This window comes from Schistocerca gregaria, chromosome 6 (genome assembly GCF_023897955.1).
Source record: "Schistocerca gregaria isolate iqSchGreg1 chromosome 6, iqSchGreg1.2, whole genome shotgun sequence".
Taxonomy (NCBI): domain Eukaryota; kingdom Metazoa; phylum Arthropoda; class Insecta; order Orthoptera; family Acrididae; genus Schistocerca; species Schistocerca gregaria.
Genome location: NC_064925.1, coordinates 389512353 through 389527684, shown reverse-complemented (window position 1 = coordinate 389527684; position 15332 = coordinate 389512353). Strand labels below are relative to the sequence as shown.

At 40.6% G+C, this 15332-nt stretch overlaps 1 protein-coding gene across 1 annotated transcript in view; it reads right to left on the bottom strand.

Annotated features, from left to right (window-relative positions):
• The window catches only part of LOC126278692 (uncharacterized), a 49944-nt gene that overhangs the window by 17761 nt on the left and 16851 nt on the right, over nucleotides 1-15332 (bottom strand). The window contains exon 2 of the mRNA XM_049978953.1: nucleotides 2781-2864. Coding sequence (XP_049834910.1) covers nucleotides 2781-2864 — 84 coding nt within the window. The remainder of the gene's footprint in view (nucleotides 1-2780; nucleotides 2865-15332) is intronic.

Sequence of the window (15332 nt, the reverse complement as noted above, 5' to 3'; positions counted from 1 at the left end):
CAGTTCTAAGCAAAGAAGGGAAAGCAGAAAGGTGGAAGGAGTATATAGAGGGTCTATACCAGGGCGATGTACTTGAGGACAATGTTATGGAAATGGTAGAGGATGTAGATAAAGATGAAATGGGAGATACAATACTGCGTGAAGAGTTTGACAGAGCATTGAAAGACCTGAGTCGAAACAAGGCCCCCGGAGTAGACAACATTCCATTAGAACTACTAACAGCCTTGGGAGAGCCAGTCCTGACAAAACTCTACCATCTGGTGAGCAAGATGTATGAGACAGGTGAAATACCCTCAGACTTCAAGAAGAATATAATAATTCCAATCCCAAAGAAAGCAGATGTTGACAGATGTGAAAATTACCGAACTATCAGTTTAATAAGTCACAGCTGCAAAATACTAACGCGAATTCTTTACAGACGAATGGAAAAACTAGTAGAAGCAGACCTCGGGGAAGATCAGTTTTGATTCCGTAGGAATATTGGAACACGAGAGGCAATACTGACCCTACGACTTATCTTAGAAGCTAGATTAAGGAAAGGCAAACCTATGTTTCTAGCATTTGTAGACTTAGAGAAAGCTTTTGACAATGTTGACTGGAATACTCTCTTTCAAATTCTAAAGGTGGCAGGGGTAAAATACAGGGAGCGAAAGGCTATTTACAATTTGTACAGAAACCAGATGGCAGTTATAAGGGTCGAGGGACATGAAAGGGAAGCAGTGGTTGGGAAGGGAGTGAGATAGGGTTGCAGTCTCTCCCCGATGTTATTCAATCTGTATATTGAGCAAGCAGTGAAGGGAAAAAAAGAAAAATTCAGAGTAGGTATTAAAATCCATGGAGAAGAAATAAAAATGTTGAGGTTCGCCGATGACATCGTAATTCTGTCAGAGACAGCAAAGGACTTGGAAGAGCAGTTGAACGGAATGGACAGTGTCTTGAAAGGAAGATATAAGATGAACATCAAAAGTAAAACGAGGATAATGGAATGTAGTCGAATTAAGTCGGGTGATGCTGAGGGAATTAGATTAGGAAATGAGACACTTAAAGTAGTAAAGGAGTTTTGCTATTTGGGGGGCAAAATAACTGATGATGGTCGAAGTACAGAGGATATAAAATGTAGACTGACAATGGCAAGGAAAGCGTTTCTGAAGAAGAGAAATTTGTTAACATCGAATATAGATTTAAGTGTCAGAAAGTCGTTTCTGAAATTATTTGTATGGAGTGTAGCCATGTATGGAAGTGAAACATGGATGATAACTAGTTTGGACAAGAAGAGAATAGAAGCTTTCGAAATGTGGTGCTAAAAAAGAATGCTGAAGATTAGATGGGTAGATCACACAACTAATGAGGAAGTATTGAATAGGATTGGAGAGAAGAGAAGTTTGTGGCACAACCTGACCAGAAGAAGGGATCGGTTGGTAGGACATGTTCTGAGGCATCAAGGGATCACCAATTTAGTATTAGAGGGCAGCGTGGAGGGTAAAAATCGTAGAGGGAGACCAAGAGATGAATACACTAAGCAGATCAGAAGGATGTAGGTTGCAGTAGGTACTGGGAGATGAAGAAGCTTGCACAAGGTAGAATAGCATGGAGAGCTGCATCAAACCACTCTCAGGACTGAAGACCACAACAACAACAGTGAATTTAGAGCTATCAGTGTAAACACCATTGGTATCCTCAAACTCTAGTAACAGGGGCAGAACAAACAATGGAACACCATTGGAGGGATGGAAGCTTTCAGATCCCGGTGCCGAAGAACTAACCAAGGAGGAGTGGCCAGGTGAGAAAGTGGGGAAAAGGAGAAGGGGAGACGGAAATTGCACCAGAAAGAAGCAAGGTGAAGCTCAACCAGTATACCCATCTGAGGGCAGGCAGCTGATGTCCCAAAGCCACCATAGAGTAGAATAGAAGTGGAGAGGAGCTGGGACCATTGAAGCAAATGGAGAGGGTTCCTGACATCAACCAGAAGACCATCAACAAGACTAGTGAAAAGCCAGGATACTACAATGGTGAACCAGGTCCAAAAGGAACAGTGTGGAAGAGGCAGCTGACCCATAAACTTGACAACCACAGTCCAGGCAAGACAGCTCTAATGTCTGATGAAGTAGGGAATGATCAAATGATCAGAGCCCCAATAGGTGTGGGCAACAAAGCGAAGGACATTGAGTTTGCAAAACCAGCCAGCCTTCAGAAGGTAGATATGGGGCAACTAAGCAAGATGCTGTGAAATAGATGATCCAAGGAACAGAACTTGGGAACCATAGTCAGGTGTTAGGTGTCAAGATAGAGCTCCGGGTCGGGACAGACTATAGCACAATGATAGAAATGCACCACCCTTGAATTACGGGAAGAGAACTGAAAACCATGTGAGAGTGTCCATGTGGAAGCACACTGGATGGGACCCTGGAGCTGTCATTCTGCAGAGTCCACTTAATGGGAGCTAGACCAAATATTGAAATCATCCACATACAGAGCAGGGTTTAACAACCAGGCAGGCGCTACAAGATGTAGTGCCAAACGAGTTATCTTCCTCTTTTCTAGGTGAAATAGTAGTAGCTCCCTATGTAACATTGATTACGCAATGCTTGTGTTCCAATCTTGAGCCAAAATAATTTTAGTGTGATGATTCAGAAATGTTTCAATGTGCAGTATTGCAATGAACACACAGTGCAATAATGTATCTACTATTTCGCAAAATTTGCTAATAGGTGTTCACATGTCAATAGGAAAAACAACAGCTATTAGTGAGGAAATCAATAAATTTTTCACATTGGACTCACTTGTGGCAATAAATCTCTTGACAGTTCTATTTCCGCATCACCATTCTGCTGCTCAAACCATTCAGTGTCACCACCAAATGAGTCCTGCAAGGATTTAAAGTAATTAATGTTTGTCACACACATAGCAAGCAGTTATATGCAAATCATTAACTTTACATTTTAAAAATATCATTCATTAAGCATCATTATTACATGTTCCACAAATTCTAGAAAACACTGTAAACTTCACAGCCAGTTGTTCAAATGTAAATAGTTGAAGTCCTTAATGTGATTTTAAAGACATTATAATATATAAACCAACACTATTTGATTACTGGAACCTCTGTACTGAGTAGAAACAAAATTGATTTATATATTTTTCCAAAATTTGTATACTTCTCATCATTGTTAAAAATAAAATATTAGAAAATTTTAAATAATTTAGTGTTTAACGAAATCTTTATCTCAAATGTGTCCTTATGTCATAATTATGACTTTGTGAATTTGTGTTTTCTCATAGTAAATCAAGATAAATTAAAATTGTAGCAATGTTAAACTTACTGGTAATTCAGAATACAATTTCCGTCTGCTGCAGGGTGTTTGCTGATTTGAAATTTCCTGGCAGATTACAATTATTTGCCAAATGCAGTCTCGAATCTGGCTGGGAGTGGAAGGTTGTAATTTATATAAGGGTCAATTTGAGGCCAAAGGTTATTGTGTTTTATTGGGAAAAACTGCGGAGATTTGAAGTTGATGTTTGTATCAGTAATGTAGTAAATTTGTATTAGTGACCAATGCATTATTTGGAATTTTGATGCTGTTTTTAAACGATGAGTGAATATATATACATGTGATGTGAAAAACTGTGTTCTATTCCATAGTTTGAGCTACAACGTGGACTTCTCAACAACATAGCAGACTGCAGATAGTAGGGTATAGCAAAGAATACACACTGATTTAATTACATTGGTTGGAACTTAAATAAAGCAACTATTTATTCACAACTGATACTAAAGAGTTACATGTTTGCAACTGTTACTGTCCTTCAACGAAGTCACCAGTGTTGTGTAGAACCCTTTGCCAGCAACGTGGAAGGTGCAGTATACAGTTATCAGAGCCTGTTCTGTTGATGGTGCGAATGGAGCGGTCTATTGCCTGTCAAATCTCTGGAACAGTTCTGAAGCGAATGCCACAAAGTGTTTCCTTATCTTTGGAATCAAGTCAAAGTCACAAGGACTTAAGTCTGGGGAGTATGGCGAATGGTACAGTACTTCCCAGTCTCATCAACTGGACAGATCAGCTACAGCTTGCGCTGTATGCGCCCGCCTGCACATTTTTATGCAAAATGATGGGTGGGTTATGCAGAAAGTGTTGCCACCTCTTTCGCAAATCTAGTTGCAAGTGATGCTCCAAAAACGAACAGTAATACTGTGCACCGACGGTCTGCTGTGGAGGAATGTAATGCATTAGGATAACACCACCACAGTCGTACACCATAACTTTCACCATACTGGGACTCTGATGCACTTTCGACTTCCACAGTGATCCATAATGACGCCATTTGTTGGATTAGCATTTCAGTTTTGGCTCATGCGATGTGGCCCAAGTCTTATCCAGTGTTACGATACGGCATAAGAAAGCCTCTTCTACGTGCTCATAGCGCTCCAAGTGCATCTGAGCAGTCTCGTAATGCATCCATTTCTGCATTTCCGTCAAGTCATGCGGAACACATCGTGATGCAATTTTTCGCATGCCCATGCATTCCTTCAAGATGCAAAGCACAGTCACATGCGCTAATCTAGTTTCATGGGATAGCTCACATATTTTCTTTTTTACTCTTTACAACTACTGTCATATACGGTATCCCAGGAGGATGGTGTTCTAAAACACATATCTCAAGCGTTATGAACACTTCTTTGTCTTTATTCTGTGAAACAAATTTCTTCTACTGCGAGCTCTTTGATTTCCATATTTTGGGAGGAGGCAGCGCAAAGAAAAAAAAAAAAAAAATGGTCCAGTAAACATGAACTCTAAAATGCATATCTTAAGATCTATGAGTACTTTTTCATCCTGACTACTGTGAAACACATCTCTTCTATTTGAAAAGTGATCATAACAGTTAAGCTATACATGAAAGCCCTACAAGAAAATAATGCAACTTCCATATAATATAGATAATTATTTATTTATTCTGTGGTGTGAATATATCACAGGATATGGAACGTGTCAGTTTTACAAATCTGTTATGGTTACAGTCTATGTTGCTACATAATCAGTACTAATCAATTTCATTTTGAAGAACCTACAACTTAGGATCTATTAGATAAAATTAATCTATTACAGAAAAGTAAATATAAATAATAAATATATGCACACAAATAAGGATCTGGGAAAATATCCATGTGTTACAGGTACACAGCCACCAAACATTCCAGTTCAAGAACTCTTCTGCGGTGTAAAAAGACCTTTGCAATAGGGACTGGCTTAAGTGTGTGTTTTTTAACATCATCTAATATCTACTTTATTTGTGAATCAAGGGCATTAAAAGTATTACAGCCACTGAAATGGACTCCCTTCTGTACCATACTCAGGTTCACTATGGGAATCACATACATTTTATGTTAAATCAGTTCACAATATCCGTTAAAATCTTATCAGCTGACACCTCAACTTTGTCTAATGGATTATGAGTAAGTATTGTAGTGCCATCATCAGCAAAGATGGTTAATTTACAATATTCTGTACAAAGAGGTTGTTGTTGATGTGGTCTTCAGTCCTGAGACTGGTTTGATGCAGCTCTCCATGCTACTCTATACTCTGCAAGCTTCTTCATCTCCCAGTACCTACTGCAACCTACATCCTCCTGAATCTGCTTAGTGTATTCATCTCTTGGTCTCCCTCTACGATTTTTACCTTCCACGCTGCCCTCTAATACTAAATTGGTGATCCCTTGATGCCTCAGAACATGTCCTACCAACCGATCCCTTCTTCTGGTCAGGTTGTGCCACAAACTTCTCTCCAATCCTATTCAATACTTCCTCATTAGTTGTGTGATCTACCCCTCTAATCTTCAGCATTCTTTTTTAGCACCACATTTCGAAAGCTTCTATTCTCTTCTTGTCCAAACTAGTTATCGTCCATGTTTCACTTCCATACATGGCTACACTCCATACAAATAATTACAGAAACGACTTTCTGACACTTAAATCTATATTCGATGTTAACAAATTTCTCTTCTTCAGAAACGCTTTCCTTGCCATTGTCAGTCTACATTTTATATCCTCTGTACTTCGACCATCATCAGTTATTTTGCCCCCCAAATAGCAAAACTCCTTTACTACTTTAATTGTCTCATTTCCTAATCTAATTCCCTCAGCATCACCCGACTTAATTCGACTACATTCCATTATCCTCGTTTTACTTTTGATGTTCATCTTATATCCTCCTTTCAAGACACTGTCCATTCCGTTCAACTGCTCTTCCAAGTCCTTTGCTGTCTCTGACAGAATTACGATGTCATCGGCGAACCTCAACATTTTTATTTCTTCTCCATGGATTTTAATACCTACCCTGAATTTTTCTTTTTTTCCCTTCACTGCTTGCTCAATATACAGATTGAATAACATCGGGGAGAGACTGCAACCCTATCTCACTCCCTTCCCAACCACTGCTTCCCTTTCATGTCCCTCGACCCTTATAACTGCCAACTGGTTTCTGTACAAATTGTAAATAGCCTTTCGCTCCCTGTATTTTACCCCTGCCACCTTTAGAATTTGAAAGAGAGTATTCCAGTCAACATTGTCAAAAGCTTTCTCTAAGTCTACAAATGCTAGAAACATAGGTTTGCCTTTCCTTAATCTAGCTTCTAAGATAAGTCGTAGGGTCAGTATTGCCTCTCGTGTTCCAATATTCCTACGGAATCCAAACTGATCTTCCCCGAGGTCTGCTTCTACTAGTTTTTCCATTCGTCTGTAAAGAATTCGCGTTAGTATTTTGCAGCTGTGACTTATTAAACTGATAGTTCGGTAATTTTCACATCTGTCAACATCTGCTTTCTTTGGGATTGGAATTATTATATTCTTCTTGAAGTCTGAGGGTATTTCGCCTGTCTCATACATCTTGCTCACCAGATGGTAGAGTTTTGTCAGGACCGGCTCTCCCAAAGCTGTCAGTAGTTGTAATGGAATGTTGTCTACACCCGGAGCTTTGTTGCGACTCAGGTCTTTCAGTGCTCTGTCAAACTCTTCACGCAGTATTGTATCTCCCATTTCATCTTCATCTACATCCCCTTCCATTTTCATAATATTGTCCTCAGGTACATCACCCTTGTATAGACCCTCTATATACTCCTTCCACCTTTCTGCTTTCCCTTCTTTGCTTAGAACTGGGTTTCCATCTGAGCTCTTGATGTTCATACAAGTGGTTCTCTTATCTCCAAAGGCCTCTTTAATTTTACTGTAGGCAGTATCTATCTTACCCCTAGTGAGATAAGCCTCTACATCCTTACATTTGTCCTCTAGCCATCCCTGCTTAGCCATTTTGCACTTCCTGTCGATCTCATTTTTGAGATGTTTGTATTCCTTTTTGCCTGCTTCATTTATTGCATTTTTATATTTTCTCCTTTCATCAATTAAATTCAATATTTCTTCTGTTACCCAAGGATTTCTATTAGCCCTCGTCTTTTTACCTACTTGATCCTCTGCTGCCTTCACTACTTCATTCCTCAAAGCTACCCATTCTTCTTCTACTGTATTTCTTTCCCCTATTCCTGTCAATTGTTCCCTTATGCTCTCCCTGAAACTCTGTACAACCTCTGGTTCTTTCAGTTTATCCAGGTCCCATCTCCTTAATTTCCCACATTTTTGCAGTTTCTTCAGTTTTAATCTACAGGTCATAACCAATAGATTGTGGTCAGAGTCCACATCTGCCCCTGGAAATGCCTTACAATTTAAAACCTGGTTTCTAAATCTCTGTCTTACCATTATATAATCTATCTGATACCTTTTAGTATCTCCAGGGTTCTTCCACGTATACAACCTTCTTCCATGATTCTTAAACCAAGTGTTAGCTATGACTAAGTTGTGTTCTGTGCAAAATTCTACCAGCCGGCTTCCTCTTTCATTTCTTAGCCCCAATCCATATCCACCTACTACGTTTCCTTCTCTCCCTTTTCCTACACTCGAATTCCAGTCACCCATGACTATTAAATGTCCATCTCCCTTCACTATCTGAATAATTTCTTTTATTTCATCATACATTTCTTCAATTTCTTCGTCATTTGCAGAGCTAGTTGGCATATAAACTTGTACTACTGTAGTAGGTGTGTGCTTCGTATCTATCTTGGCCACAATAATGCGTTCACTATGCTGTTTGTAGTAGATTACCCGCATTCCTATTTTCCTATTCATTATTAAACCTACTCCTGCATTACCCCTATTTGATTTTGTGTTTATAACCCTGTAGTCACCTGACCATAGGTCTTGTTCCTCCTGCCACTGAACTTCTCTAATTACCACTATATCTAACTTTAACCTGTCCATTTCCCTTTTTAAATTTTCTAACCTACCTGCCCGATTAAGGGATCTGACATTCCACGCTCCAATCCGTAGAACGCCAGTTTTCTTTCTCCTGATAACGACATCCTCTTGAGTAGTCCCCACCCGGAGATCCGAATGGAGGACTATTTTACCTCCGGAATATTTTACCCAAGAGGACGCCATCATCATTTAATCATACAGTAAAGCTGCATGCCCTCGGGAAAAATTACGGCCGTAGTTTCCCCCTGCTTTCAGCCGTTCGCAGTACCAGCACAGCAAGGCCGTTTTGGTGTGGGGGGGGGGGGGGGGGTGGTTTACAAAGAGGTAGATCATTAATAAAAATAATAAAACGTATGGAGTGCAGAACACAGCCCTGAGACACTCAACATGTGATGGTACCCCATTATCAAATGCTGTGACACCTTGTCTACTATCCAGTACAACTTCAGACAGTCAAACACCTTTGATAGATCACTCAATTTCTAACCATCTTTATTTTTCCATTGATGGACTTCAAAACATTGCCAGCAAAAGCAAATATTGCTTCTTATGTTGATAACTATTTCTGGACTCCAAACTGACTTTCACTGGCGATGTTATGGTCGCTAAGGTGTTTAACAATGGCATGCATTAGTTCCTCCTGACAGTCCTTACTTGGATATGTCATACTATGCTAGGTACACTGGATTGCAGAAAATTCATGGCTTTGTTTATGGAGCTTCCTGATCCTATTTGTTCTTTTACTGCTAAAAATGTTTGTTGAGTATGTCAGCAACTGTTTTGAGATCAATAACAAGATGATCCTCATTTTTTATTTCGATATTTTCTTTCAAACTGCATCTTTCCCTACTCCCTTCTTTACACAACTAATATTCTTTATGCAAAAGTTGCAGACAAAATAAATAAGAGGCACACACAGCAGACAATGTAGTTGTGTGTTACACTGGTGAACAAACTACTGGTATACAATTCTTTTTCACGGAAACTATTTTCTCAGCTGCAGGACAAATTTTGTAAAGGTTTATTTAAATAACCACAGCTTAAGATTAAAATAAAAGAATACCAACAGCAATCTGAGGCTGGATTATCTTCCTTCAACAGCAACAAATCAAATGAAATATCACTGACATCTTTAGTCTCTTCAAAGGGGGCATAGTTTTCTGAGAAACTGACAGAACCACATGCGCCAGTCACAATGCTGGCCTGTCATACTCATACCGACCACCAATGCCATCACGAGACCCATCCAACTAAGTTACGGAAGGTAGTTTAACTTCAATGAGGCCTATGTAAACACTTTAAGGGGACCCTACAAGTAAAAATGTATTTCAGAGTGTTGAAAAACCTTCTATATAACCTTTTTATGTGAGTGACACTAGCTGCCAAATAGGGAGAGTGAGTGTGTGTGTGGATAGGTGAAGAACTGATGTTGCACATGGTAAAACCCACAAAACATGATAGTTTAACATAGTGGAGTAAGCAACAAGTGGAATCTGTAACTGACAGAGACACTACAAGACACCACAGAGACACTACAAGAATGATTTCAATGATGTGACAGTGAAATAGATTGTAAGTCAGCTCCTCCAAAGTGATATAGCTATGGATAGGAAGGCAAAGGCAGCAAAATAACATAAGGACAACAAAAATCACTATTTCAGTGGAGTTTCCACAAGCATGATGTGGGAAAATCTATTACTAACATGTGCGAATCGCGTAGCCAGTATGATTGGTATTTGAAAATTTTTATTTTGTTCTTCATTACTTTCCTATAATATTCAAGTAAAATTTGTTGTGACTAGTGTGTTGCATAGGTTGGGTGGTCGGTCAAGGTGATGGGGGGGAGTGGGGGGGGGGGGGGCGATCTTCTGTACTATCAATAATAAAAGCAAGATAGGGAGATAGGGAAGTCAGCAGTTTGGCACCTTCAGGGCTCTGCATGCAACAGGAAACATCCCACCCACAGCTGTATCACCCCTGATCCATTAGTCAAGAGCGCCCACTATTCACCAAAGTGCGACACCCAGTTAAAAAATTTGCGAGGGCAGTAAAGAGGCAAACCGAATCTAAAAGAGACTAAGACACAAGTAAAGAGGGATAAAAGACTAGCTTCACCAAGGAGGTAGGATCGAGAATCCCCTACACCTGCAGTGAGGCAGACCCCATTCCCAACCACCCTGGCCCTGTTCTGGAGGTAGATTATAACCTTATAATGGAGAACAAAAATCACTTTCACTGAGAACCAATTCCATCATCAATGAATCGTCTGCCAATATTAGGAAACAATTAGTCTGCAAGTCCATACGTAGCAGAGAAGGCCAAAAGGAGGGGGCATTCCAACAATATCTGAACTACTCTATATAAGGCTGCACAACTACATTGTGGGGGTGGATCATCACACAAAAGACAATTATGGATTAACCTTGTATGATCGATGAAAAGGCAACATAGGACTGTTGATTCCTTCCGGGAGAAGTGGAAGGAGAAGCACCATGATGTAGTAATATCCTTGGTTGTGCGGAGTCTATTAGCTAGGGCAATAGCCCATCAGATACCATCCATTTCCGAAAGGGCAGAGATCGTGAGTGCACCCACAAATCCACACCTGGTGTTAGCAAAGCGAACAGGGAGTGACTAAGTGCTCCTCTAGCCAGTTCATTCTCTGGGGTACCCATACGACTTGGAACCCAGAGAAAGACAATTGAGTAGCCAGCACAACAAAGGCCAGCGAGAGGGTCATGAAGAGTGGTGACCAAAGGATGGCGAAAATAGCATCAGTCAGTAGCTTGGAGACTTCGTCTTGAGTATTAATTAACAGCTGAAGCTGTATTTAGTCCTTGATTTTTAGATCACTACCGGTTTCAAGGCATGAAAAGCCATATCTTCAGTACAACATTTGCATAAGAATAAATCACGAAGGAATAACCACCCCGAAACATCCACTGATATGATAATTTTCTAAGATTATTTTAAGATTTTTAAAATTTTTTAAAAAGCTACTAAAAACTTTTACATGGGAAAATTATAATATTTGTGCTCATGTAACTAAAACATTAGAGCTATAAAAGCTCAGAACTTTGCACCCAACATTTGTTGTCAATCAGAATGAAACACCGCAAAAAGATGGTATGTCACTGAATGGAAAAGCCAGATTACAATCCAATACAGTGGATGGGTCCTAAACAAATTATACCATAGTGATCCATTGGTAAGGTGAAATAAATTTCAAACTATTAAGACTTAATTTGCACCTAGCACAAAAAACGAAGAAGTGGTTGCTACAAAAATAGAGAAATGTTCTACCTGGACACAAACCAGTCAAGTAAATAGCTACTGACAGAAAAGTAGAACCTGAAAACTGTACCAGAAATTTTATGAGTGTGGTTTTCAGGTTCTACTTTTCCATCAAATTGCAACCACTTCTTGGTTTTTCATGCTACCCATTGATTAGGTCTTTGTAGTTTTCCATTTATTTTCATCTTACCAATGGATCACTATGGTATAAATTGTTTGCGACCCATCCACCATACTGAACTGGATTATGGCTGTTTTATTCAATGACATACCACCTTTATCGATGTTTTGTTCTAATGGACGATGATTGTTGGGTACAAAGTTCCGAGCTTTTTAGCTCTAGTGTTTCAACTATCTGAGTACAATTATTTGAATATTCTCAAGAAAAGCTTTTAATAGTTTTTTATTTTTTTTAAATGTTAAGATAATTTTAGAAAATTACCATATTAGTGGACATCTCTGGGTTGTTATTCTTGTTAAGCAGATATTCACCTGAAGATGTGGCTCTTAGTGCCACAAAACCAACAGCAATCTAAAAATAAAGCACTAAATACAGCTAAATCAGTTTATTAATACTCGAGAAGATGACTCATGGCTGTGGTTGCCCTGCCTACAAGGTTGTCTGCAGCCTGGAGACTGCTCATCAAGTCTGTACAACATGGTCAAGGAAGACTAGTTTAATAAAATGGAGGGTTATGCTGTCAGCTCTATCCCAAACACATTACATCTTCTCAGCAGGAAATGGCATTCCATACCAACAGGAGAAGTAAAAGCATATCCCATCTGACCCAAGTTTTAGAGTGGTCAGTATAAAAGATAGTAGCACCCCAGTAACTCTTTAAGAACTGGACGAAACGGACGCCGGAAGGTCATGGGGGCAATCAAGACTTTAGGACTATGGAAGAGATCAGTCCTAATATGTAGCCTGGGCATCATCCAAGGAGGAGTGTATGAAAAAAACACACAGAGCACAACACAGGAAGGGGAGATGGAGATCTTCAGAAAGCGAAATGAGCTCATTCCAACTGAGAGTCCCAAGGGAAGGCAGGTATCAGGACAGCGGGTATCAGGAAGATGACACCAGCTGCATGAAAAGGAGAGTGGAACACACAAGACGATCATGGAATTGTTGAATAGTGATTGCATAAGAGATCAACAGCTGGTACATCGAATCTGAAGGGGGAAAATCCTTGCTTCGGCAAGGAGACACCAGTGGTCAGGTGCACGCCACAATGATCGCCTGGGTCTAATTGTTTTAGAGCTGCAGGAACTGCTGAGCCATAAACCTGGCAACCATAGTCCATTCAGGACGAAACCAGGGCCCAGTAAATACAGATAAGAGTAGTACGATCAGCACCTCAAGATGTATGAGCAAGGAAGCAGAGAGCATTAAGCTTCCGCATACAGGTAGTCTTCTGGTTATGAATACAGGGAAGCCAGGTCAGCATTTATCAAGAAGGAGGCCCAAGCAATGAGACTGTGTTACAATGGCCAGTTTCTGGGTACCTAAGTATTGTTCCAGGTCAGGACAGACTGTGGTAAATTGGCAAAAATGCATGACCCAATTTTTTGTGGGAGAAAATTGGAAACCGTGAAAAAGAGCCCATGCAGAGGTCAGCCAGACGGCAGCTTGGAGTTGGCATTCAGCAGAGTCTGCAGAGTGGGAGCTGCACCAAACGCACTAATCATTGACATACAATGTATGGGTGTCTAAGTGCCGAAAAGAGGTCACTAACCTATTAATGGCAATGAGGAAAAGAGTGACACTCAACTCAAAGCCCTGTGGGGTGCCATTCTCTTGGACCTGCTGGAAGCTGACTGAAATTCCAGCTGCACCCAGGAACAACCAGTGAGACAAAAACTGAAATCTATAGGAGCCCTCTAAAGCCCCAGTCATTGAGGGTGAGTATATTGTGATGATGCAAAGCAGTGTAATACACCTTATGCAGGTGTTGGCGTTTAGAAAAAGCCTGTCAGATTGCTGTTCCCAATCTAAGCAGGTGGTCAGATGTGGATCATGCCTCCTGGAAACCACACTGACAGGAGGACAAAAGGCCTCAAGATTCAAGAATCTGCAGGCAACTGCCCCTGCAAGCAGTATGCTGGTCAGGCAAATCGGCTGGTAACTATCAAGAGACACTGGGTTCTTGTCTGGCCTAAGGGTTTGTACATTCATGATATCTTGCCATTGCTAGGGGAATGCACTCTACAGTCAACAAAGTATGAAGACCCTGAAATGTTGTCTTTGGGAAACGTTCAGCATTAGATTATCTTATTGTAAACTGAGTCAGGACCTGGGGCTATGTTGTGGGATTAGGCAAGAGCTAGAAGTAGTTTCCTTTAAGTGAAGGGTTCATTACAGGATTCAGCTTGGTGGGGGGTGAAACATACAGGGATGTCTTCAACTTGTCACTTCTGCAGTAGAAAGGTATCTGGATAGGAATAGGATGCCGATGCTGTTGCAAAGTGGGTCATACAGTGTTCTGCAAGAACTGATGAATTAGTACAAAGACCCTGAACAGCCATTGAACACTGGCAGTGCATAAGACTACAGAGCTTGACGAACACCTGAGCTGAAGAGGCATACGTCACCAATGGGGAGACAGTGTTCCCAACATTTCTTCTTACTGCATTTGATTAATTAGTGAACCTTAGCATGAAATTGCATAAAAGCGTTAAGATAGGTCTGCCAAAGGATGTAGTCTGAATCATTTCAGGGCTCGTCAGTGATCCTGAATAGCTATTGTAATGTCTTACATCTACCACAGCACTGGCCGTATGTGGAGCAGACCTGTCATAAAGAAAACAGCTATTCCACTGGTGCAGATGATCGCATCTGAGACACCTTGCATAACATCATCTGGGGTATCATTTATCAATAGCACCCCACAGGTGTCATTACACTGGTAATGGAATTGCAAGTTTCTGTTTGATGCAGATAACAGTCATGGAGGATCGGGCAGACCCAACGGTGCATGCTTGCTAAGCCACACCTCCAGCAGTTCTATACTTTGAGTGCCCCCTGCCACCATGATGTAGGATGACGGGCAGCAACTCTCAGCACACTCGCACCTGGAGGCATTTCACAATGTGATGTTACACAGATGCTGCCCGGTCGCAACTGTCTCTTCACCGATTGTACTTCAGTACAGAGACACTTTTCATTGTGAACACTGTGATAGCTGCACTCTGTTGCTTCTGCCTCATTTGTAATGAGCTGTCTTATGCTTGTGGAAATAGAAGTTAAGTAAAGTTTCTGTGTGTTGTGTTAACTAGTTCACTAATCATTTCTGCTCCTGTCCTGCTTTCCTATGACGACAGTTGCTGCACCACTCTGCACCGCACCTCTTCTCACCGTTGTGTACAAAGTCATACACATCTGGCCACAAGCTGTAGTACTACTACTTGGGGCAGTCATCTTGTTGCTTTCTTCTTGTTCTATAGTCTTTCTGTTTGCTTTTTGCTGTTTTCTCTGTCTTCCTTTTATGGCACCAGTGCAGTTTTTCACATAAATTTGGTGCTGTTGACAGGCCAACTGCCACTGCTTCAAAGTTGTTGAATAAAGCTCAATGTAATTGCTCCCAAACAGAAAATGCAGCTCTCACCACTGTCTACGGTGTCACTAAATTTCACGAGTGTCTTTCTGGCAGAAAATTTTACTTGGTGACTTCTACAATCTTTATTTAGCCCCTCTCAGCAAGTCCCAATTTGCACAGCACAAAATCTGCAACAGCAGGCTCTT